The following is a 22395-nucleotide window of genomic DNA, read 5'->3' on the forward strand; positions in this document are numbered from 1 at the left end:
TCAGGGCATACATAGCCATGGCCCAAGTAATCCAATCTATTTTCATCTCATCCAATAATACCACAAAAAAATCAGGGGCCGTTTGTAATTAAAATCGAAGATAGTCGATATGGTCAATCAAATACGTGGAGCTGGCATTCCGATAATCGTCGTCCTTCAAAACGTTTTCCGTCGCCTTGAAATTCAACAGCTTATTCTCGTCTTTCCACTCCGGCCAAAACACGTCCACGGATGCACCTTCATTAGGATCCAAATTATACAAAAAGTTGATGTAGTATGTGCGGCCCGTGATTGTAGGATACTTGTCATTGTCATCCGAAAACAAGACGCCAATGTCAGACCCGTGATAGGTGCCAAAGACGCCGAGGATTGGATGGTACTTGTAAGACGAGAAATATGACCATGTAGGCACTTCGAAAGCAATATCAGCAAAAGTCTGAAGCGAGATTCGCCGGATCAAGTTAAAGACAATGTCACCAAGCATGGACGCGAGTCTGCCCTGGCCGGGGTAGATGTCCCAGATACCTCCAACGCCATACGGGCTTCCGTCTCGAGGGTCGGAGCTGTAGGTGTCGACGAGCCCGGTGATTTGATCGGTGTCGGCATCGTGAAAGTAAAATTCAGCCAGATAGTCGACAATCTGTTCCGTCGTGCTCATGTTTTTTTGTGTGAGGGCAAAGAGCGTTCCCTCATCTTCCTGGGTTCCGATAATCATGGGCACTCTGTGGAATCTTTCAGTCCTCTGAAGGACATCCGGACTGTCCGTCAAGACTCTACCATCCGGTCTTGGAAGGAATGAAAGAGCAAGAGAGCTGTATGAGAAGATGCCTGGCACAGAATTGGCCGCGACGGTGAATTGGTCGTTGTCCAACTCACGAAGGCAAGTCAAGGAATCGTCACCCTCGCAGCCGGCCTCCTCTACAATGGCATCGTAAATGGCCTGGCCCTTGTCACTGTCCAAAGGATCAGTGGGAGTCGCAGAACCAGAGTTCATAATGGCACCACGGAAGAGCGGCTTTCCATTATAGGTAGCGTCGCCATTAAAGAGGACGAGCTGATCAAACACCGAGATGGCGCCAGCAGACTCGCCCCAGATGGTGACCTTGTCCGGATCGCCTCCAAACGCCTCAATGTTGTCAGCAACCCATTCAAGGCCCATGCGTTGATCGAGAAGCCCCGCATTGCCGCTTCCCTCTTCCAGAATCTCCCTGCCTGGCATGAAGCCCCAGGCAGCGACACGATAATTGACGGCCACGAAGATGAAAGGCTGGTTGAGAGACACACCGGTATCAATCAGCTTGGTGCCGTCAAAGCCTGCCGTGCTTCCACCCAAAAAGCCGCCACCATAGATCCAGAATAGCACGGGAAGGCCATCACCAGCCTGGACACCATTGGGGCGCTGAACATTGATTGTCAAACAATCCTCCGAGGACGCAGGAGCTTCATCGTCGCCAGTGGTGCTGTTGAAGATGGTGGCTGCTCCAGCTATGTCCGCAACACTAGATACGCCTTTTAGAGTGACAAGAGGTCCCTGGGGGCATGACAGGGGCTTTTTAGTGGCATTGAAATTTCCGAGGTCTCTTGAGAGCTTGACAGGAGGTCTGAAGCGCAAATCGCCGACGGGCGCATCGGCATAAGGGATTCCATTGAAGGTGTCGACTGTCTCTCCCACCGACCCGATGATGGTACCGGATGGGAGTATAACTTCCACGACGTCAGCCTCTGCTCTCGAAGCCAAGGGCGAAGCTGGTACAGCTCCGACGAGTGGAAGCAGACCAGCCGTAATGGCCTTGAGGATGGCTGCTTCATAATTGGTGAAGAAAACAAGGCAGAATACAGAGGGTCAGAATCCGACTTTGATCAGGGTATATAGCAGCAGCCAGGTATGCCACTCGGGATAGATGGTAGTGAGGAATGCTCGATCCTCCGAAGACGAGGATGGCCACCCTCTTATACAAGTTTCAAGCACCCATATCGTCTTGGGGAAACTCGTACTTCAGTAATCTCTGATATCATTCGACTCAGATCCCCAACCAAGACAAAGTGCCCCCTTGGCAATGACATAATAATGGATCTTTCGAGGCATAAGGTTTCCCAACACTTCCCCACGCGAAAAAGATGTCGTGACATTGAGCTCTTACTAGAGAGGCGGGCCGTGGAGCCTCATGTGACACCTGGTGACTGATGCGGCATCCCGTCCAAGACAGACCACCTGTCATCCGCCTTTGTAATATCTTTTGTCCACGGCATGGGAACCGTGTTCAGGTGGTACGAGATGCGTCGAGGTGGATATAAAGGTGTTGAGAAGACGAATGAGGGGCGAGGGGTGTGTCTTGGAGCGAGATGAACAACTGAGACATTCGTAGTAATAGCACCACGATTGAGTAGCACTCGAGTAGCACTCTGAGTAAGGCATGCCAGATTATGTACGGTGCCCTGCATAAGAGATTCAGTAAGATGCCGTCGCGGATGTACAATGGCGCCGATTACCTGGTTATGCATCTAAATTACGGCGTCTTTCCACTGAAGCCGACCAAAGTATACACTCATATCCCTCCTTCAGGAGTCTTGTAGTCAGATCCGAACGAATATGTACAGTGATGTCACCAGTCAGTAGAAAGAATCGGGATTGTTGGATGGATGGGCAAGGGAGGAGTCGTAGACCTTGATAGAACCCCCCTGCATTCACCAGTCAGTTGACCAATGTCGCTTGTCGGATCGAGGCTCAAGCGAATCGCTTCCGGCCGTCTTTGCAGCTTCATCTTACTGTTGAGATCAGACTTTGTGCCGCTATGTAACCTTTTCTTATTCATCAGGCTATAGAGTGCCATTGCGTAGTCATTTTCTCTGCTCTGATTTGTCGATGCTGATGAATAGATGTCGGTTGATGGAGTTTTCGTATAGTTTCGACTCAAGCACTCAATGGACTTGCTCGAATTGAATTCAGTACAAGTACAGTCCATTGGATGATGCCATTGAAAGGATGAAAATTGAAAAGAGAAGAAGAAAAATCCAAAGAGCAATTCCCTTGAGTGGTTTCGTCCCTCGTTCCTGCCGCATCGCCGTTCCGGCAACGGCACTTCTATTCTTCCACCCCCCAACCGAAAAAGATTAGCCCTAGTTAAATCACCAAAAGAAGAACAATATCCGAGGCCAATTCAATCATCAAGATACGCATTCGCAGTAAACATACTATCATAGGTAGCTTCCAAAAGACAAAAGCAACCATCAAGCCGACAAACAAGTCAAGCTCCTCCTCCTCCTCCAAAAAAAACACAGGGTATAATCCCACCATCCACCTCTTCTCTTCCTCTTCCTCTTCCTCCCTCTCAAACCATATTTGCTAATAAAGCTAATCCAAATGTTTCAGTGTCCCATTCCGTCGCGAATCTCCAAGAAGTTGAGATATCTCTGCTTCGTCCAGCGACGAGCGCGCTTCCCCCAGATAATCATGGGCAGAGACAGCATCAAGATGACAAATCCCAAGACGCCAAGCTCGATAAAGGTGTCCATGACGCCCGTGTCGAGCCAGTAGCTAGCCACAAAGGTGAAGACCATGGCCAGCGTGTTGTTGATGACGGCAACTCCCACCATGCCCTCGAGGACCATATCGGGATAGCAGTCGGCGAGGTAGGTCAAACTAAGATCTCCTGCACAGCCGTAGCCAAAGCCTATGAAGCCAAGGCCGACGTAGGGAACGGGCCAGCTCCAGCCCTTGGCCGATCCGATGCCAAAGAGCCACATGCCGGTGGGGAAGATGATGACGCAGAGGAACATGAGGTACAAGCGGAACTCGGCCTCCTGAATACCTCTGTTGCGTCGGCTGGCCCAGAGGACAAACAAGTCGCTCAGGTAGCCACCGTAGAAACAGCCAATGATGCTTCCAATGAGACAGGGAATGTTCATGTTGCTGACAGCGGTATCGCCATAGTCCCACGGATCGTCTGTCCAGTAGTCCTCCTCGATGGTGAGGTAAAAGGACAGGGCAATGTTCTGCATGCCCCACTGCAGGCCGGCGAACCAGACAGCGGGAAAGGTAAAGATGCGCAGCGTATGCCACAGACGGCCAACATACTGCTTGGCTCCCAGGCCGCGCAGGTTGGGGGCGGGGGTGATGAGGGCAATGCGCTGCCAGTAAGACTTGGGGCGCGTGTAGTTGATGGAGAACTCGTCGGTGTCGCGAGGGCTGGCCGCGGCCTCTTCGTCTGATGCACTCGTATTGACATCAGCTACGTTGGGGATGGCGTTTGCCGTCTTCTCGTCGCTATTCGGGGAAGAAGATGGGCCAGCGCGATTCTCCGTTTGTTCCCGCTGGTAACGCTCGCGTGGGAACGCCGTCTCTTCCAGGCCAAAGTAGAAGAGGACAAAGTTGAAGGCAGACATGATGGCGCCGAGGTATCCAATCCAGCGCCATCCAAGGCTGCTATCGGCGACATAGCCGCCCACCAACGGACCAAGGTATGTTCCCACGGAGGTGGCCAATGTGTACAAACCCATCGAGGTGCCGTTCTGATGCTCAAACCAAATGTCAAGAAGGGAGAGCTGCACCACGGCCTCTGCGACTGACTCGGAGGCTCCGACAAAGAGCTGTGTCCAGATGGCATCAGACGAGGTTTTCAGTCGTCCAAACCAGATGTTGCCAATGAGACCCCAAGTCGCGCCAACGAGGTACAGAATTCGGCGTCCGTAAAGATGGACAGCAGGCGAGCTCAGCAAAGTCCAGTACCCAATAGCAAGGAAGAGAACACCAGCCCCGGTGTTGAAGACATCGTAGCTGATGCCATACTCTTCATTCACGCCCGTGCTCGCGGAACCAGCAACGTTGGACGTGGCAGCGGTCAGGGCGACGGCGAAACACACAAGGCCGGTGTGCCATATCTTGCGCCACAAGCTCCAGTTGAGGGGGTCGTTGGGCGACTGAGTTGGCTGGGGGACGAGGACGATGCCGTCGTGCTTCTGCAGCAGGCCATTTGCCGAGGTGCTGCTGGCGGATTCATCGATGAAGACGCATCGCGTGCCCGGGAGCACTTCGTCGATGTCGATGACGGCGGGGAGGGACTGAACGGCCATCCGAAACGCCTTTTGATCTGTATGTGACTCTGTCTGTGTCTGAGGAGAGAGGAATCCAATTCAATCAATCAACCAGGCAGTCGCAGTGGCGAAAGGGAGAGACGAATTGGCTCACGGGAGCCTCATGCGGGTGCGCCGAAGAGATGCGATGAGAGAAGAAGAAGAAGAAGAGAAGACAGACAGCAGCAGAGGACCTAGGAAGAGGAAGAAGTAGAAGAAAGAAGAGGAGGAGGTGAATACAATGGATGGATGGGATGGCTCCCCCCCAGATCTGGTACTTGCTCCGTGGTACCTCCACTATCTCTTTTTTCTGCCCTTCCATGGCTTTTGGTGGTGTGTCCGCTAATCGGCCTTATCGCGCTATCGCAGCACCGCTTGAATTTTTTTTCGCTGCTGGGAGGGGGGGAACCTGGTTAGCGGCTAGTGGGAGGTGCGGGTACCTGCTGGAGCGCCTGTACCTGGTAGCGTGCGCCAAGCTGCCCAGACGCACCAAGTATCTCGGTACTTGCTGGAGCGAAAGACGGCCCGGGGGATTAAATGGCCGAGCACTAACTGTTACCGCTACACGAATCGATCAATTGGTCACCTTACAACTCAACTTTCATTCGTTCACCCTTGGAATTCATTTTTTGAATAATCGCCATCGAATTCTGACGCAGTGGCGCTTTAAGAATGGATTCCCCCCGAACTAGGGCCTTATGACATGACGCACCAAAATTCCCCGCCAATCAGGCCGCAACGGTGCATCGGGAGCCAAAACGGGGCGCCTTTTTGTTAGTTGCTGCGACGGCGCCTCCGATTTTATGTACAAGTACTAGTATGTGTGGGTGAGTAATCAGGGTTTTTGGTCAAATCAGAGCAGCGCGATTCAGAGCTGTTGAATGAGATGCGCCGTAAAAAGTGTCGCGTGTGCAAGGGCATTTGGGGGAGCTAAGCAACTAAGATAGCGGTGCAGCGCTGCGATGCAACGGCGCTAATGCGCTGTCCCTAGGGGCCAAGGGGGGAGAAATCAGCATGCCCGATTTGATTATCGGGCGATGGCTTCATGCTTCATTCTTATCAGTTACCCTGTACCGGACTGGATCACAACAATTTTGACAATAGCTGTTTCACTTCTTCTTGTCTCAGATTTCTTATTCTTTCTATGCTTATATTTCCAACATCTGCAAGACAAGGGAATATAGACATCACATCACCACCCATTGTACTCCGTATAAGGCTCTGTAGATTGTCAAGACAAGCCTCTCAAATCAGCCTCACGCAGCAATACCAACTGCGCATTCTCAATATATCCTTAGCCATCCTCAAGGCTTCTCAATTTCCACTCGTACATCATTGGTATCTCTATATTCAGCCCTCCCAAAATTACAATCAATCTATAGCAAAAATGTACAAGGTAATTGGTACACCTGCAGCCTAATAAGCCGTCGTCTCTCCCTCTTGTCTCTCTTGTCTCGACAACAATCCATCCTTTTTTGTTTCAAACTTCTTGTTTCACACTTCCCACGTAATTCAGCAACATCGACTCACAGAGTCATCCCCAATATCCGACTCATCGTCGGCATACCGGCTCTCCGTCTTCCGCGGCGTCGACTTCATAATCGTCGTCACGGCGCAATCCGTGTCTTGCTCAAACACCCGCCTGGCCTCTTCTTGCCATCGATCTCGCTTCCTCTTTCGCGTCTGGTAGTCCCCAACCACCGCAGGCGTCTTGCAGAATTCCAGCGACGCCTCCTCGAAATCAACAATCATGACGCTGTTACGAGATGCATCGTACAAAAAGTTGCTGGGGATGTGACCGCCATTGTACACAACCCCAAGCTTGTGAATTGCTTCCATGCCCATCTCCATCATCCTGGCCACTTGCTCCTTGCTCACTTGCTTGGAGCAGTTCAAAAATGGCCTGCCAGCCCAGCTCAAGAGCAGCAAGTCCTTCAAAGCCCTGCCATTGTGACGTCGCGGCTGAATGAGCTCCATCATGCCTATACATACCGGTATGCAACGGCCCTGAAGATTCGCCATCTGGTCGTATACAAACTTCTCGCTCCACAAGTACGCCGAGTTTTTGCCTGCCTTGGCGATGAACGTATAGCCGTGCGATGTGAGCCGCATCTTGAAGAGAGATTTGGGAACGTGTGCTACCCGCAGAGGTGTGCAGTCGGCATCCAGGTTGTCGTCTTCATCAAGCTGTGTGCGGAGAAGGTTCAAGAAGTCGTCGTAGTCGAGGTGAGCTGGTCCATGAAACTCAGCATTGGGGCAGTTCTTGTCCAGTGACTTCCCTTGCACCAGACCCATGAGGCATTTCTGAGAGCAATACGGCTGGTCTTGTATCGACGTCGGTGCACTAGAGATACTCTCCGTATCCTCATAGGCTCTCTGGACAGGGACATCGTCGAGCCAGCTCTTGATCTTGTCGTTTCCCTTGCCTTCTCCTTTGCGAACCTCGGTGAGCAGTGGCGATCGTCTAAACCCTTGCCAACGGTGCATCCTGAGGGAAGACATGGACGAATGCGGCCTCATGACTCCCATTTTGCGTATCTTATCCAGTACATCATCGTATCCCATGGTCCAGGTATCCAAATATGTAACAGACTCACACCACGACTCGGGAAGTGGTCTCGAGCGAAGAGCTTGAAGAACAAGCCCAAAAACTAGCGCACCAGCTGTTCGATGAAGTCTAGCGGGATCGTCGGGCATGACCTCGCGCTCTGGCACACATGGCGTGCAGTATATCGTGCAGGGGTCGTCCTCTGATATGCAGCAGAAGATGAAGGCTTCTCCTGTGCAAACGCATCCATACTGAATCTCCTTGCTAATCATGTAAGAATAGAGCTGGCTGATAGTGGCCGCCACAAGCGTCCTCGAGGCAAAGGTGAAATCGTCGCCCTCCTTGTCAATCACGTCTCGTTCTGGTCGAATCTCGGATGCCAACCCGCGGTTGATTTCGTCTAGTTGCAGCCGATGCGGTAGCTGATGCACAATTGCAAAGATGGGAGTCTTTTCGCCCTTGTCCTCCTCATGGCGGTATACACACGATCGGTTGACCCAGATGCCTGCTCTTTTCGCCCTGCGATGAGAATTGCGCATCGATATTTTCAATTCGCCTGCACCCTTGTGCCATGATGACTCCAGCATGGGTTCAAACACCTGCCCGAGGTCCTTGTCCGTCTCTATCGTCACCTTCACGTCGTCGCTGAGTCCGAGGCCATTCCAAAGCGAGGCGTCTTCATACAACTTATCCATCATTTCCTGCACTACATTTTCAATGGCATAGCGTCCAAAATGCTGCAGCGAGGCTTCGCTATTGACCGGGGTGAGAGTGCGCTTTACAGCTTCGAGCTGTTGGATAGATGGGAAGCCGGGTTCCTTGCAGAATTCACTATCGGACAAGATTCGTTGCCATACTCCTTCTTGCAACCGCGGGAAGCCGTCCCAGGGAATAATTCGTCGGGGAAATGTCCAGCTAAGCGCTTCCTTTTGCGTGATCAAGGAGCGACTCGCAGTCTTTTGGAATCTGAGGTGGAGTGCATGGCACGATTCGAGGAATTGGACGAGATTCTGGGGTTCCCGATCCTTGGCTGTTTCTCGCTGCACTCGTTGGCTGATCTGGCGCTCGATCCTCTTGTACTCGCGGTCGAATAATTCTTCATACTGGACGTCGATCCTTTGGCGTTCACGTTCGAGGAGCTCGTCGCGTTCGCGTTCCAGCTGCCGCAATTTTCGTTCATACAACTCGTCGCATTCGCGCTCTATATCCCTGCGGTCCAGCTCTCGTCTCTCGCACTCGGTGTCTACAAAGTCTTGGAATCGGCGCTGGTCCTCTTCGCGGTCGAATCTCTTGCGTTGGCGCGGGAATGCTTGGCGGCGCAGTTCTTGTTGCAGGAGCTTCTTTCGCCGTCTCAGCTCATCAAACCTATCTGTCATTATTGATTATTTGCAGCATATCGATGGATGCACTGCTGCTGCGAGGAAATAAGGAGGGCGTCTTGGCCGTATTATAAGAGCTGATTTGATGTGGGGCGCAACGGTGACAGCTCACAAATTAAACTAGGCTTGAAGTGGGCTAGTGGCGAGCCAGATAATAATGACAGCTGTGGTGATCCCTGTGAGCTGATGGCTCAGTGAGTAGTGCAGTGTGTGGCTTGCAAGTTTGTTGGTGGTGATTTGTTTTGTTGGCCTCTTGGGGACGGTTGTTAGTAGTACTTGTATACGGCACTTGTATATGAGGCCGTCCCTGTAATTTCAATGTTACTACGCACAACGTGTCGTCGTGCTTGGCAGGGATCAGCATCCAAAAAGCACGGCGGACAGACTCGAAATAGATAGGACACGAGCTTGTGCAAGATGAAGCTGTGGGTACGCCAATATCCGTGCCGGCCGAGGGAATCGAGGCATGTGGTGTGCCGTGGCTGAGTTTCTAGAAGCCTTTCACAAAGTAGGCGGCATCAGCAAATTTCGCATATTCGTTGCCGAATCACGGTTTGGTGTGAGCATTTCGCAATCACAGCGCTTGACCCTTGCATCTCTATCCCGGAAACACGATCCAATCTCTCGCGCCAACGATGATTGGCTTCTTCGATTTGTGGCATCACTTGACCTCCCCTGCACAGCCACATGCTTGAAATGAGTTGCCGGCCGTGAATGTGCTAACAAGACGTTGCTTTTGCTGGGCCAATTGGCTTTTTAGTCTTGCTTGATTTGCCTGGGGTAAACTTGGCTGGGTTCCCCTTGTCGAGAGCGGCATGGCCTGCGTTTCCCGCATTTGAGAAAGCTTGTCAGCGAACCCCAACTTCCTCCCTCCTGCACGTTGTTGAAAAGTCAGTATCAAATCAAATCACTTTGATGTATTCAGTCTAAACAAATTCCAGTCATCAACGTCTTCCGTCATCTCATTCAATTCGCCAAGTAATCGATCTCGGTAGTATACGTAGCATTATCGTGAATCGCCCAGTAACCGTCCCAAATCGTCTTCGTTATCGGTCCAACTTTTCCATCTTTCACGGGCTGCCCGTCGAGAGTCGTGATTGGCATAACGCCGCCAGCCGTTGTGCACATGAATATCTCATCGCACGTGTATGCCATCTCGACAGGCACCACCTCAACATGAACATCGATCCCACTGGCACGAGCAACTTCCATGACAGTCTTGCGCGTGATGCCGTGCAGCACTCCCCTATCGGGCGTGTAAATGGCGCCGTCCTTGACAAAGACAATGTTGTATCCGGATCCCTCTGTCAGGTTGGAATCTCCATCGGTAAGGAACGGATAGCTGGCTCCACGATCCCTGGCTTCATACATTCCGCGCACCATGTCGCCCCATTGAAGGTTCTTGATTGTAGGGTCCATGGCACCAGGAGGAGTGCGTCGAACCGTGCGTGCGACGATTGCGCTGCCGCCGTGATATTGCTCATCCGGGTCCATGAGCCAGACGTATGGTAGCAGAATGACATACAGATTGTTGACGATGTCTTCTGGTTTAGATTCTCGAACACCCTTGAAACCTCGTGTGACGATTAATTCGACATAGGCATCTCGCATCCCGCTCTTTGCGACCATGTCAAACAAGATGCTCTTGAGCTCATCCCTCGGAATTGGCAGCTTCAGTCGAAGCTTTGCACAGCTGGCTTCGAACCGCGTGATGTGATCATCCAGGCGGAAGAATTTCCCATCCCACACCGACGGGACATCGTAGCACATATCGCCATGAAGAAAGCCTTGGTCGACAATGGGGATCCGTGCCTCTACTAGTGGCGACAGCTCTCCTGCGATCCAGGCGACGCCATTGGCAAAGGGATTGTTGCTTGCATCAAGAGCGGCCCGCCGCTTTTTGTATGCGGCGAACACAGCGTCCATGGAAGCCATTATTGCTAGTACTGCAAAGGTGATTGAAATGAAATGAAGACGAGGGATGGGATTTCTTTGTTCAGTGTTCAGACTTGTTGGTATAGGATTCACGTCAATCAATGCACTCGCAATCCAAAGTGCGGAGTCATCTGCTTATGAATCCATTTTGCTGAACAGCATCCATGCCTTGGCTTCGTGGCCGCCGATCATGGAGATTGTCGTGGTGGCTTTGCCTAAAACGAGTAGTTCCAGCGATTCCTGATGGGGGAATATGGCCCGCGTGGAGATGGAACAGAGCCAAGGCAGAGGAGAAGCCAGTCAAGAGGCTTCGAATAACGCCACTTTGCGGAGAAGCTTCATGGAAGCCGTTAAAAATGTATCGCTTTGAAGCGGCATTTTAGGAAGCTGTTTTTGGCAATGGAGTTATGGAATGGCGTGAAGCCATTGATGTGGTAGCTCGAGACACTTGCTACCTCTGGCAATTGGTTCCGAGGCCAAAGGCTTGATCAGCTCAACGTTGGCCATTCTCATACAAATGCGGGCGTAAGGATGCCCTGGCTAGCGATTCAAGAATATCCATCCGGAGTCGCACAAGGAACGTTGTGAGAGCTGCCAGAACAATCGCCATAATGATGCCGGAATGGACTTCCAATCCAAGCTAGGCTAGGACTAATCAGTGGCTCCATTTTGAGGACCACCGACAGGGCCGCGAAATAGCCTCGACGAGATGAGATCGATCTATGGAGATGTTAAGATTGATCAGCGAGAATGCAGATGTCTAATAAGAGCAACTGCAAGCACTGACCGTATGTGTGTCTGGATGTCTTAGTGCTGAAAGGCTCATACACCTGAAAAGGCAGCCGAGTTCTGGTAAATTGAAATTAGACCATGTTCAGAAGAGACGACGAAATGAAAAAATGCAGCGAACACAGACGCTGTTCCAACAAGGCAATCTATCCTATGTCTTAAAAGATATATTATTCACCCATAACATCAGCTGCTACTGTCGCTTCTCACGCCACGTCTCTTTGATGAAATCGGCGCACCTCTCGGCCACCATCATCGTCGGCGCCATTGTGTGCGCACTGGGAATCTTGGGAAACACACTGGCATCGGCTATGCGAAGACCGTTGACGCCAAACACACGCAATTTCTGGTCTACGACACCATCCGCTGCGTCGAGCGACATACGACAAGTGCAGGCATAGTGTAGGGCGCTCTGATAGGCACGTTTCGTGTACTCATCGATGGCCTCATCTGAAATGTTTTGCCACTCTGGCAGCTCAGTTGTGCCGCCGCTCTTCTTTTTTTGATTTGGCAGCGGCTTGGTGAATCCCAGTCTTTGGTCGAGGTATTCCAGGTCCATACCAGGTCCATAGACCAAAGGCGCAGGGTGCGGATAGCCTGAGCGGCCAAACTCTTGGCCCAGACGTAATGCAAAGCGGATAGCCTTTCGCATCGGTTCAAGATCCCTGTCATCTCTTAGAAGAGGGTGAGTGATTTCAGGGGGATGCTCGGGATTTGTGGTAGTAAGCCTGATGTGGCCTCTGCTAAAAGGCTGCACCAATGTACATAGCCAAGTCAGAAGCGAATGCTCGGTAATGTAGACATCAAAGTAGCTTTCAACGGGAATGACCATAATCTCTAAATCAGGCGCGTTCTGTGGCTGCATCGAGTCCATTGTATCTTTACCATTGCATGAAGTCTGCACCTGCATAGTTGCATCATCAATGGCAGTCGTACGGGCAAAGATGCTCGAACTTGTTGACGAGATTGACAAGAGGCCACGACCAAAGAATAGCCAGAGAATAAACTGCCAAATAAACACGAGTGGATTGTACAGGCTGTGGATGGTATCCCGAGTTGGAACCCGCGACATGATGGGCACAGCAAAATGGTCCATGAGGTTATTGCCTACCGCGGATGACGCTTGAACAATGGGAACGCCAAGTTGCTCAAGCTGGTCTTTGGGTCCGATGCCGCTAATTTGTCCTCGTCAGCTTATTCCTCACTCTTGCAAACATGATTCTAGACAGAATACCTTCTCATCAAAATCTGTGGAGTACCTATTGCGCCAGAGCAAAGCACAACTTCTCGTCGTGCCTGTACATAGTACTCACGCCTGTCTGCCTGACCTTTGCGCCGAATTTGGACGCCAATCACCTTGCGAGTCTTTGTATCGACTTCAAGTCTGGAGGCTGTCACACCGGTACACACGGTAAGGTGTGATGTTCGAGCGATAGCAGTCTCTTTGCTAAGCCACGCCTTGTAGGCAGAAATGCGCCGCCCATTGCTGTCAATCGCCTGGTCTAGGCGAAAGTAGCCCTGCGCGCTTGATGCTGGGTCGTTGCAGTCATTATGAACAGGAAGCCCCAGTTTGCGGACGGCTATCTCAATGTACGGATAGCAAGTGAATGGATAAGCAGGCTGGCGGGTTTCGACTGGTCCATGATGGCCGCGATATTCGGCATCTGGATGGCCAATGGCATTTTCACTCTTTCGAAAGTAAGGTTCTACGCTCTCCCAGCCCCAGTCTTTCAGCCCAAACTCCTGCGACCACTCGTTGTAGTTGCCAGGTGGGCCTCGAGTCAGCAGCATTGCGTTGATACGAGTTGAGCCTCCCAGCGCCTCTGCCCAGTAGAGGGACAGCCTCCGGTTCAAGGCCGAGGGGATCTGGCTCAGATGCTTCACCGCTTGCAATCCATCCATCATGGGATTCTGAGAAAGTAGCGGGATGCGACTAAGGAGATTGTCGTTGACGACGCCCTTTTCCAGGAGCAGCACGGACACATTCGGATCCTCAGAGAGGCGTGATGCCAGGACACAGCCAGCGGCGCCGCCTAGATGATTATCAGCACCTGATCTTGTCTGGGACTTGGGTATTTCTTTGACTTGCCTCCGACAATCACATAGTCGTATGTTTTCCCGTCCACATCCTCAGGTTTGCGTTCGGGATAGGAGCTCCCAAATGGCCACATGGTGTTCTGGTTGAGTGTGAAACGTGGGGTAATCAGATAGCTGCAGCTTGGTTGAAGACTGACGGCCAAGTGTCACACATTTATGTTATGCGTGGGAGCTGAAGCATAGGGCGTCGCGCAGCCAATAGCTGTCAGCACTAATGTTGGCCAAGCTGTTGTCTGCAATCGGAATCAGCACCAAATCTAACACGCAGCTTACGAGTACGCGGCTGAACAATCTAACGCTCAGGCAAGGTGAAGCCAACAAATTCCAGATGAGAATCCCTCTGAAAATGACACTCTGGAATAGTGATCCCGAGGTGATTATGCCATGAATAGAGTACAGCAGATGCAAGGCATCAGCGATGGAGGGGCTTAGCGCTTGCTTGGCACAACGCTTTGTCGTGCTATGGCCTCGCTGGGGATTCGGAGGCAGCGCGGCTCAGGGCTTCGCAGTATGATTGGAATCGAGTATCTGTGATATTGGTTCGTTAGCATTGTGTGTAATGAACAAATGTGACACAGAAAATGGGACACGAAATATCTGGTTAATTGGGGCTCCAGAGCGGCTGTTGACTTGCAGATGAAAACTTGCAAATGCCAGCAAATATGGCGTGCCGAAGAATCACCAGAAGAGGGAGAAGCTTGTTGAGGAAGATTGATGGAAGGACTTGAAAAGCTCATGGCTGTGATTGTAAAGTCATGAATTTGTTTTCAGGGGGAAAGAAAGTGTGTGTGCCTTTTGTGTGTGCCCTTGGTGTTAAGACCTGACCCCGTGACTGCAACTGGTTCTTTCCTCAGTCTTGGGTATATAAGCGAGGCGGAAGGAGGAAAAGAGAGGTCCGTTCGCGAGGTAGAGACTAGGTAGATTATAATGCTGATTGAACGTAAAATATACCCATCAGGTACTGCAAGGTACTGCGTTGTCAAATGGATAGGCCGTACTCCCTAGGTAGGTGCCTAGATGAGATGGCTTCATCTATACGCTTCAAGTCTGTAGGTAGGGATTAATATATCGGGGGGTTGCCGTAACCATTGGTAACTCGGTCTGTCTGAGGTATTTTGAGTTATTTGATGAGGCTGAGATGGAACATCCAGATCATGTACACTCATGTCAACCCATGGATTGAAAATCACCTCTATACATGTATTTATCCCATCACCCATTTCTTCCATCCAATTCAACACTTCATGGCGGTTATCTGCTTTTGAGGCCCCATATCGGATTCAAATTCACCCTTACCAGTCTCTTCGTTGACGTACCATAGATCTCCTCCAACAGCACCACTTGATGACTACAATGCGAGTCAAGTTTCAAGGCAGCTTCAAAAATACTTCCTTGGCCCGTAAGTTTTCATGATGACGGAGTCTTTTTTCTTTTTTCCAGAGGTCCAAACGCCATGGGTTCATTATCGAATCAATAACAGAAATTTTATCCAAGACGCGGTAGGTTTCAGGGGACAAGGTAATATTCGCATCTTGGGTCATTGCAAACAATTTCTGGGATGCATCTTTGCCCTAGAACGTCTTGAGTGGGTGCATAAGAGGATACACTGTGATTTGCTTCTCAAATGAGAGATGTGATATCAATCTACACATTGCAGAGAACTTCCCCTACAAGTATATCCGTATGGCCTACCTCTAGCTACTTGATCTAGCTGTCGGATCTCGCTATAGCTACCTAGGTACTCGAAATGTGTCTAGCTACTGTACTTCATTCACTTCCAGATGCAGAGCCACTCTCAACCTCCCAAAACTTTCTATATCTTGCCACGGCGCTTCGCCCATTTTCCTCGTGACTCCTACGCCGCCTCCTTTCAACTATCTTAAGACTTCCCTCTCCAACACGTTGAAGCCACTCCTCATCAGGCTGCTTCTGCAAACGATAGTCGGGCGTGGCACCGGCCTGAAGCAGAATCTCGACAATATCCCAGTAGCCACCAAAGATTGCAGCGTTCAATGCACTGCCGCACTTTCCATCTCGCGCACCAATGTCGGCTCCTCTAGCCAACAGCAGCCTTACCGACTCGGTTTGGCCCGAAAAGGCGGCTGCCTGCAGAGCTGACCCGAACATTCCCCCCTTTGCATTAACGTCGATATCCGGGCATTGTTCGAGGAGGAGCTTTGTCCTGCCCGATATAATGTCGATGTCTCTAGGAAGAGTACTCTCTGAAGACTCTGGCGCGCATGCCGTCTGGAGCGCGAAACCAAATTTGCCTCCCTTGACCTCGACGTTAGCACCATGCTTGAGTAGAAAACAGACCTTATCATGCGATTCCTGATCAATAACAGATGTGACAATCCAGCTTTCTATCGCTGTGTTTAGAGCAGTACCATATTCTTCGTGTACACGGTTGATATCGATGCCCTGATCGAGTAAAAGCGTGAGCATATCAACGCTACCGCTCCGAACAGCTGCGTGCCAGGCCGCGTAGTTCTGGTGACGAACATCTGCTCCGGATTCAAGCAGCAATCGCACCAGCTCTTCTGTACCACCCCTGCAAGCAATTGTGAGTGGTGCTCCATATTTTCCATCCTTGGCATTTACATCAGCACCGTGCTTGATCAGTAGTTGGACTAATTGCATCAAGTCATTTCCGCTGCGTGTACTTTGACATGCAACTCCAAGTGCTGTTCCGTATTCGCCTCCTTCTGCATTCACATCAGCGCCGTAGTCGATTAGAAGGCAGATTGCCTCCACATCGAGATATAAATTGTCGCAGGCAGCTTGGAGAGCAGTGCGGTAGGGGCCGCTTTTTTGGTTGATATGGTTGACATGGGCCCCTTTGCTTATGAGCAGTTGTACAATCAGCATCATCTCCCTATTGAAACGTCTTTTTCTTTCATCTGTCCTGCGGCCCTTAAATCTGCTACGCATAATAGCCTGCAGTGGCGTGCCGTATGTATCGCTCTCTGCATTCACATCAGCGCCATGATCCAGAAGCCAATGGATATTCTTCACGCTCCGCCGGTCGCAGGCATCATGTAGCGCCATTCCCGAATCTGTGCCACCTAACTGGCCGATCTTGGCGCCATGGTCAAGGAGTAGCTTCACCACCTCGATTGCTGAAGGATGTACCGATTTCACTGTTGCAGGACTCCCTGTGTCGTATTTCTTCACAACGAACCCATTCACAACAGTCCCATTTTCAACAGTCCCATTGTCAGTTAGAAGTTTCACAATCTCCATTGCTATTTGGTAGTCGGGGAATAGTATTGAATTACCGCACGCAAGCTGCAGTGGTGTGCCATAATCCCCGCCCCGAAGGTTTGGGTCTGCACCACTCTCTAATAGCTTCTTCACATATCGAGCTATAGTCGGCGCCTTGGGTCGCAAGTATGAATTCGGTTCATCCCTACACACCGTCTGGAGTGGCGTGCCATGCCCTCCCAAAGCATTTACGTCGGCGCCTCTTTCCAATAGCAGATCAAATTTTTCGTCGCGACCAGATTGTACAGCCTTGTGAAGCGCTGTCCTGTGGAATTCGCCTTGCATGTTTATATCGGCGCCGCTGTCAAGGAGAAACCTCAGACAATCGGTGGCCGAGTGAGGTATGCCTGTGAGACTCGAAAGACTGTTGACATTAGCTCCGCTGCTCACAAGAAGTTTCAAGGCATTGAGATGTCCACCCCTGGCGGCTGCTTCAAGAGCTGTGCCCCATATACCGCCCTGCGCATTAACATCGGCGCCCGCTTTGAGAAAGAGCTGCATCATATCTACCTTCCCTTTAAAGGCCAAATCATGGAGTGTATCGCCCAACTCTTCTCGCGTAACGTACTTATTTACGCCATATTCCGGATACATCAACATCTCAGTCAGTTGAATATGACCCCGCTGAGCTGTGAAGCAGTATGGTTTTAGTATCAACTCATAATCGAAGGAATCTCTGGTAATGTTGACGAGAGTGAGCAGACTCTGACTGTTAACAGCAAGCGCGCTCGCTGCATCCCGTGTAATCTCAGCTGACCATGATATACGAGGAATTTGTTCAAGATGGGCCATCCAGTTGTGCGCTGCGTATCCGGACAGTGGATACGTTGAAAAAACGATGCTTGGATAAAAAAGTTTCTCACCGAGACTCCTAACCCAGGAGTTCAAGTGGTTTAGGTAAGTGAGGCATGACTGCATGATTGATAGATGGGCGTTCATCTCTGTAAATGAGAAGACCGATGTAGGGCCATTCACTATTCTGCTGGATATCAAATACTCTTTCAAAGAGAAGTGCACTAGCCGAATTTCAGTCCGAGTTTCATTATAGTATCTGGGGGAATGGCCCTTTTGGGTGATAATGAGACCGGGAAAATATTTTAGTACGTCTGTCGGAGAAAACAGACGCCTTGCCTCGTCAAATGTACCATCACTGTGAGGGCGGAGAATGAATATCTCGGCGAGTTCTTCGATGGATAAGACCTCCATTGAAAAGGCGAGCCATTCAAGCGAGTGTATGACTTGTTCCCGGAAATTGTGATCGATTGATCCCAAGATTCTATCGTAAGTAGCGTCAAGTCCTGTAGGAAGGTTTCGAAGTCCCTTTCGTACATCAGCTGGGGATGAGAGACTCTGGAGTGCTTCTAACTGAAACCGGACGTATTGGAACCTTGATACACTATGAATTCCAATATCTAATAGTTATGTACTAGAATTCAAAACTCACATGCAGTCGGCTTTCTCTATGAGTGCCTTTCTAGTTTCTTCTTTTACGCTGGGTGGCCACGTGGCGTAGTCTTCTGTTGATAATTGCGATTTAATGTAGTGATTAATGTCATCATTGAGTATCTGCTGGCGGGCTAGTAGGTCAATCTCAATCCTGTCGGGTGAAGATAGGACGGAACGTATTTTGCTGTCAATATCTGGTTCTTTCCGACTTGTCAAAAATACATGGAAATTGTTAGGCGAAATGGCAAGGATACGCCGCAGACTCTTCAGTAGCTTGTTCCGTTGTTGGTTAAGCAGAGGGCACTCATCAAGCGCGTCAATAACAACGTATAAATTGGTGAGTTCCGATGCTGAATCAATTAAAATTGCTTCAAGTGTCTCAGTATCTGGGCGTTCGCCTTTCATCTTGTACATCCGAAGTCGCTGAATTAGTTGTGATGTATAGGGCTGGTATGAGCAGATCTGTTTGATAAGAGACGCAAGCATGCCGTCAACTTCTTGCTTCTTAAGGTCGCTAAAGCTGAAATAAAAGTAAGAAACCACATTTGATGATTCTGAGGCACATCGCTGTTGAAGATGTTTAATGACCGAAGATGTGAGGATTGATTTCCCCGAGCCGGCTATCGCAAGTCAGTTCTATGTTTCAACACTCGTATTGTTGCCTTGCGCCAGTTGAAGCCTTCAAAAAAAACATACCCTTGCCGTGCAGCCATAACAATGAGCCACCGCTCGTCTCCCAAGTCTTGAACTCCTCGCTATTCTTTATCAACCATTCACATGTACCAGCCTCATGCCTGCCACGCGCGGCGTTGTACATTGAAGATGGGTCGATGTCACATAACCATTGCAGCAGATCAGCGAACTCTCGATCTGTTAATGCAGAAAGGTTTGTATTCATGGCCGAAAAAGAGTTTATGATTGCTAGGCGTTCCTCATAGCGCTGTATGTCACGCCACCTATCTTCGACGGCGAAAAAATTGCGTTCTCGGTCGCGAATCTCATCTACCAGTGGAGCCCAGCCATTCCACTTGACGGCATCTAGGCCATAACGGATGCCGGGGTTTTTTGAGTAGTAGTGACAAATTTTGGCCTGGAATCTCAGAATCTGCCTGTAGAGTCTCTCCAAAGCAATTTTGTAATGGACACGTGACGGCTGGAATCTTTCATGATGATTTGATCCCGACTCATAGCGTTCAACATAGAGTTCTTCTCTCAAATGGCTCTGTGCAATAAGAGAAGCGATGTAATCTAGCCCTTTCGCTAGCGAGGCCATTTCTTCTGATACATTCATGAGAAGCTACCGTAACCTTGGTAAGTATTGAATTGGCATATTCGGGGTTGCGGATCGACTCACTGGGAGAAGAAAGCTAACACCAGTCCAAGCAATCGAGGTATATGGATTGGAGCTCGCGGCACTGCCGATGTAGCCGTTGGCTGAATTCACAACGTTTAAGACGAGCTGCATGACGTCTTTTGCTTGAGCTTTAATATCGCCTGATTCGAGCTTCGACTTATTTTCGTTGACCTCATCCATCTTGCTTTGTAAGATGGCTTGCATCCACTCTCTCCGATTTTGCTTCAAATTGAGACTTTGACCTAAGCCAGCGGTGACACTGCCTATGAGCGTAGCTTCATAGTCTGCGATGACCCTACCATCCTCTTTTCGAAGCTTCTCGTATGCTATATCCCATAGCTCTCGAATTGGCGCATCTTCTATTCGGCGACTCTCGACCTTTTCGGGAGATTTATTCGAACAATCCAAGCCATCTGGGGCTTCGCTGGGTTCCCTGCTCTCATCTTGCTGTTGTTGTAATTGATTTTCATCAGAATGAGCTGTATCAGTTTGATTGCTGGTATTAGCACGAGAATCTTTCGCCTTGCGCTTCTTAAGCCAATCTCTGACGCCCATGGCTGTGGTCAACGTGGGTGATGGCTTGTAGAGTAAGGCTTGTGACGGGAAAAGAAGTGCGAGAGGGGAAAGGGAATGCGAGAGCCTTGCTGCCCAACCATCCAAAGCTTTAGCATGCTCAGCCTCGATTAATGAGTAATAATGGCAACTGCAACACTCATTGGACGAGGCTTCGCGTAGGACATGCAGTTGTAACATTGCTTCTGATTGGCCCAATAATTGGCCACTCATTAATCGCACCGCAAGAGAGGGCATGAATAGAACAGATGAAGCTAGATTGAGACAGCTGAAAGTGGATGAAGTATTGAGTATGGTCGAAATGTCTGGATATTAATTGAACTATTCTGTAGGCAAATAACAGTAGCATATTGATCTGACCAGCGAGCCATCTGCGACGGCTTTAACGGCGGAAGAACGCTGATTGGCTGTCGTCCAGAATCTCGGCGGAAGAAAGCTGATTGGCCAGTCCGCTTCAGCTTGATCTCCGGACCAACCACAGAGGTGAAATAAAGAGAGCAGCCGCAAAGATTTCATGGAGATAGGCGGAAGTAGTGCCGAAAGTTATGTAAATGACTTCTCGATTGGATAGCCAGATGACTTGTGGCGAGCTCTTTGGCGAGATGGGCACTGCTATAAAAGGGCGTAATCCATCGCCCCTTTGACATGTTAAAAGCAGAACACATCAACATTCTGCAACAGCAAAGTCGACAGTAAAAAATAACAGCAATGTCTCAAACTCTTCCCAAGATAGTCACCCGCGCATTGGGTAAGAATGGACCTCAAGTTCCTCGCCTCGGCCTCGGCCTCATGGGCTTGAGCGGACACTATGGCCTGCCCGCTCCAGACGAAGAGCGCCTGGCCTTTTTGGACAAGGCATATGAGATGGGCGAGAGATTCTGGGACACGGGTGAGTCAAGGAACAACATCTTGAATATCCACAAGACACACTGGCTGATCAATGGTTGTAAAAGCCGACATGTATGGTGACTGCGAGGACTTGCTGGGAAAGTGGTTCGCCGCCAACCCCGGAAAGCGTGACAACATCTTTCTCTCCACAAAGTTCGGCATCAAAGTAGAAGGCATGAGCATCAATGTTGACTCGTCTCCGGAATACTGCCGACAGGCCATCGAAAAGTCGTTGAAGCGACTCGGGCTGCCGTTTGTCAACCTGCTCTATGTTCATCATCTCGACAAGGTCACGCCGATTGAAAAGACGATAAAGACCATGGTTGAACTCAAGAATGAGGGAAAGATTCAGCATTTTGGTCTGAGCGAATGCAGCGCTGAGACTCTCCGCCGTGCTTCTGCGATCCACCCCATCACATGTGTCCAAATGGAGTATAATCCGTTCACCGTGGAGATTGAATCACCTCAGCGTCGCTTCTTAGAGACTGCGCGAGAACTCGGTATCGCTGTGGTCGCATATAGCCCTCTTGGTAGAGGTCTTCTTACTGGAGCCATCCAATCGAAAGAGGACATTACCAAGGCGGGTGACATGCGAGCCAGGCTGCCTCGATTCAACGGCGACAATCTCGACAAGAACCTAGCAATCGTCGCCAAGATCAACGAAATCGCAAAGTCAAAGGGTGTTACTCCCGCCCAGCTGACCCTGGCCTGGCTTCTTGCGCAAGGTGACGACATCTTTGCTATTCCAGGTACAACGGAACCACACAGGCTTAGGGAGAACCTCGCAGCCATGAGCATCAGCTTGAGCACAGAAGAAGAGCAGGCGATTCGCAATGTTGGAAACGAAGTCATTGGTCCCCGAATCCCTGAGAACTTTCCCGGGTTGAACCTGTTTGGCGACACTCCGCCGCTCGAGGCATAGTCGCCGACTGGAATGGGCTATGCGCTATGTGAAAATAGATGAGGTATTAAGTAGTGTCTTTAGTCCATTTTTGCCTGCTGGACCATTTTATTCGATCACAGAAATCCGATAGTAATTTATTTGGCATTTG

General features: G+C 50.2%; 7 protein-coding genes across 7 annotated transcripts; 1 reads left to right on the forward strand and 6 right to left on the reverse strand.

The window, feature by feature from the left end:
- Positions 1–88: 88 nt before the first annotated feature.
- TRIVIDRAFT_60282 (uncharacterized protein) lies at positions 89–1973 on the reverse strand (the record flags this gene model as incomplete). The annotated part of the gene is made up of 2 exons (XM_014101630.1): positions 89–1800; positions 1970–1973. The coding sequence occupies 2 exons, from the start codon at positions 1971–1973 to the stop codon at positions 89–91; spliced, it is 1716 nt and encodes a 571-aa protein (XP_013957105.1).
- A 1393-nt stretch (positions 1974–3366) lies between these two features.
- TRIVIDRAFT_53883 (uncharacterized protein) lies at positions 3367–5070 on the reverse strand (the record flags this gene model as incomplete). The annotated part of the gene is made up of 2 exons (XM_014101631.1): positions 3367–4423; positions 4490–5070. The coding sequence occupies 2 exons, from the start codon at positions 5068–5070 to the stop codon at positions 3367–3369; spliced, it is 1638 nt and encodes a 545-aa protein (XP_013957106.1).
- Positions 5071–6669: 1599 nt separating this feature from the next.
- On the reverse strand, positions 6670–8745 carry TRIVIDRAFT_133361 (uncharacterized protein; the record flags this gene model as incomplete). The annotated part of the gene is made up of 3 exons (XM_014101632.1): positions 6670–7446; positions 7621–7959; positions 8050–8745. Coding segments are annotated over 3 exons (1812 nt in total), but the record flags the coding sequence as incomplete, so codon positions are not given.
- A 1218-nt stretch (positions 8746–9963) lies between these two features.
- On the reverse strand, positions 9964–10932 carry TRIVIDRAFT_28727 (uncharacterized protein; the record flags this gene model as incomplete). Its single annotated transcript, XM_014101633.1, has 1 exon — positions 9964–10932. One exon carries the CDS (start codon positions 10930–10932, stop codon positions 9964–9966), a length of 969 nt encoding a protein of 322 aa, XP_013957108.1.
- A 982-nt stretch (positions 10933–11914) lies between these two features.
- On the reverse strand, positions 11915–13892 carry TRIVIDRAFT_191530 (uncharacterized protein; the record flags this gene model as incomplete). Its single annotated transcript, XM_014101634.1, has 3 exons — positions 11915–12558; positions 12981–13754; positions 13811–13892. The coding sequence occupies 3 exons, from the start codon at positions 13890–13892 to the stop codon at positions 11915–11917; spliced, it is 1500 nt and encodes a 499-aa protein (XP_013957109.1).
- Positions 13893–15585: 1693 nt separating this feature from the next.
- Positions 15586–20437, reverse strand: TRIVIDRAFT_222162 (uncharacterized protein; the record flags this gene model as incomplete). Its single annotated transcript, XM_014101635.1, has 4 exons — positions 15586–18469; positions 18527–19148; positions 19225–19825; positions 19883–20437. The coding sequence occupies 4 exons, from the start codon at positions 20435–20437 to the stop codon at positions 15586–15588; spliced, it is 4662 nt and encodes a 1553-aa protein (XP_013957110.1).
- Positions 20438–21057: 620 nt separating this feature from the next.
- Positions 21058–22265, forward strand: TRIVIDRAFT_191531 (uncharacterized protein; the record flags this gene model as incomplete). Its single annotated transcript, XM_014101636.1, has 3 exons — positions 21058–21066; positions 21185–21344; positions 21409–22265. 3 exons carry the CDS (start codon positions 21058–21060, stop codon positions 22263–22265), a joined length of 1026 nt encoding a protein of 341 aa, XP_013957111.1.
- Between the last annotated feature and the right edge of the window lie 130 nt (positions 22266–22395).

The sequence above is a fragment of the Trichoderma virens genome (genome assembly GCF_000170995.1).
Source record: "Trichoderma virens Gv29-8 chromosome Unknown TRIVIscaffold_6, whole genome shotgun sequence".
NCBI lineage: Eukaryota > Fungi > Ascomycota > Sordariomycetes > Hypocreales > Hypocreaceae > Trichoderma > Trichoderma virens.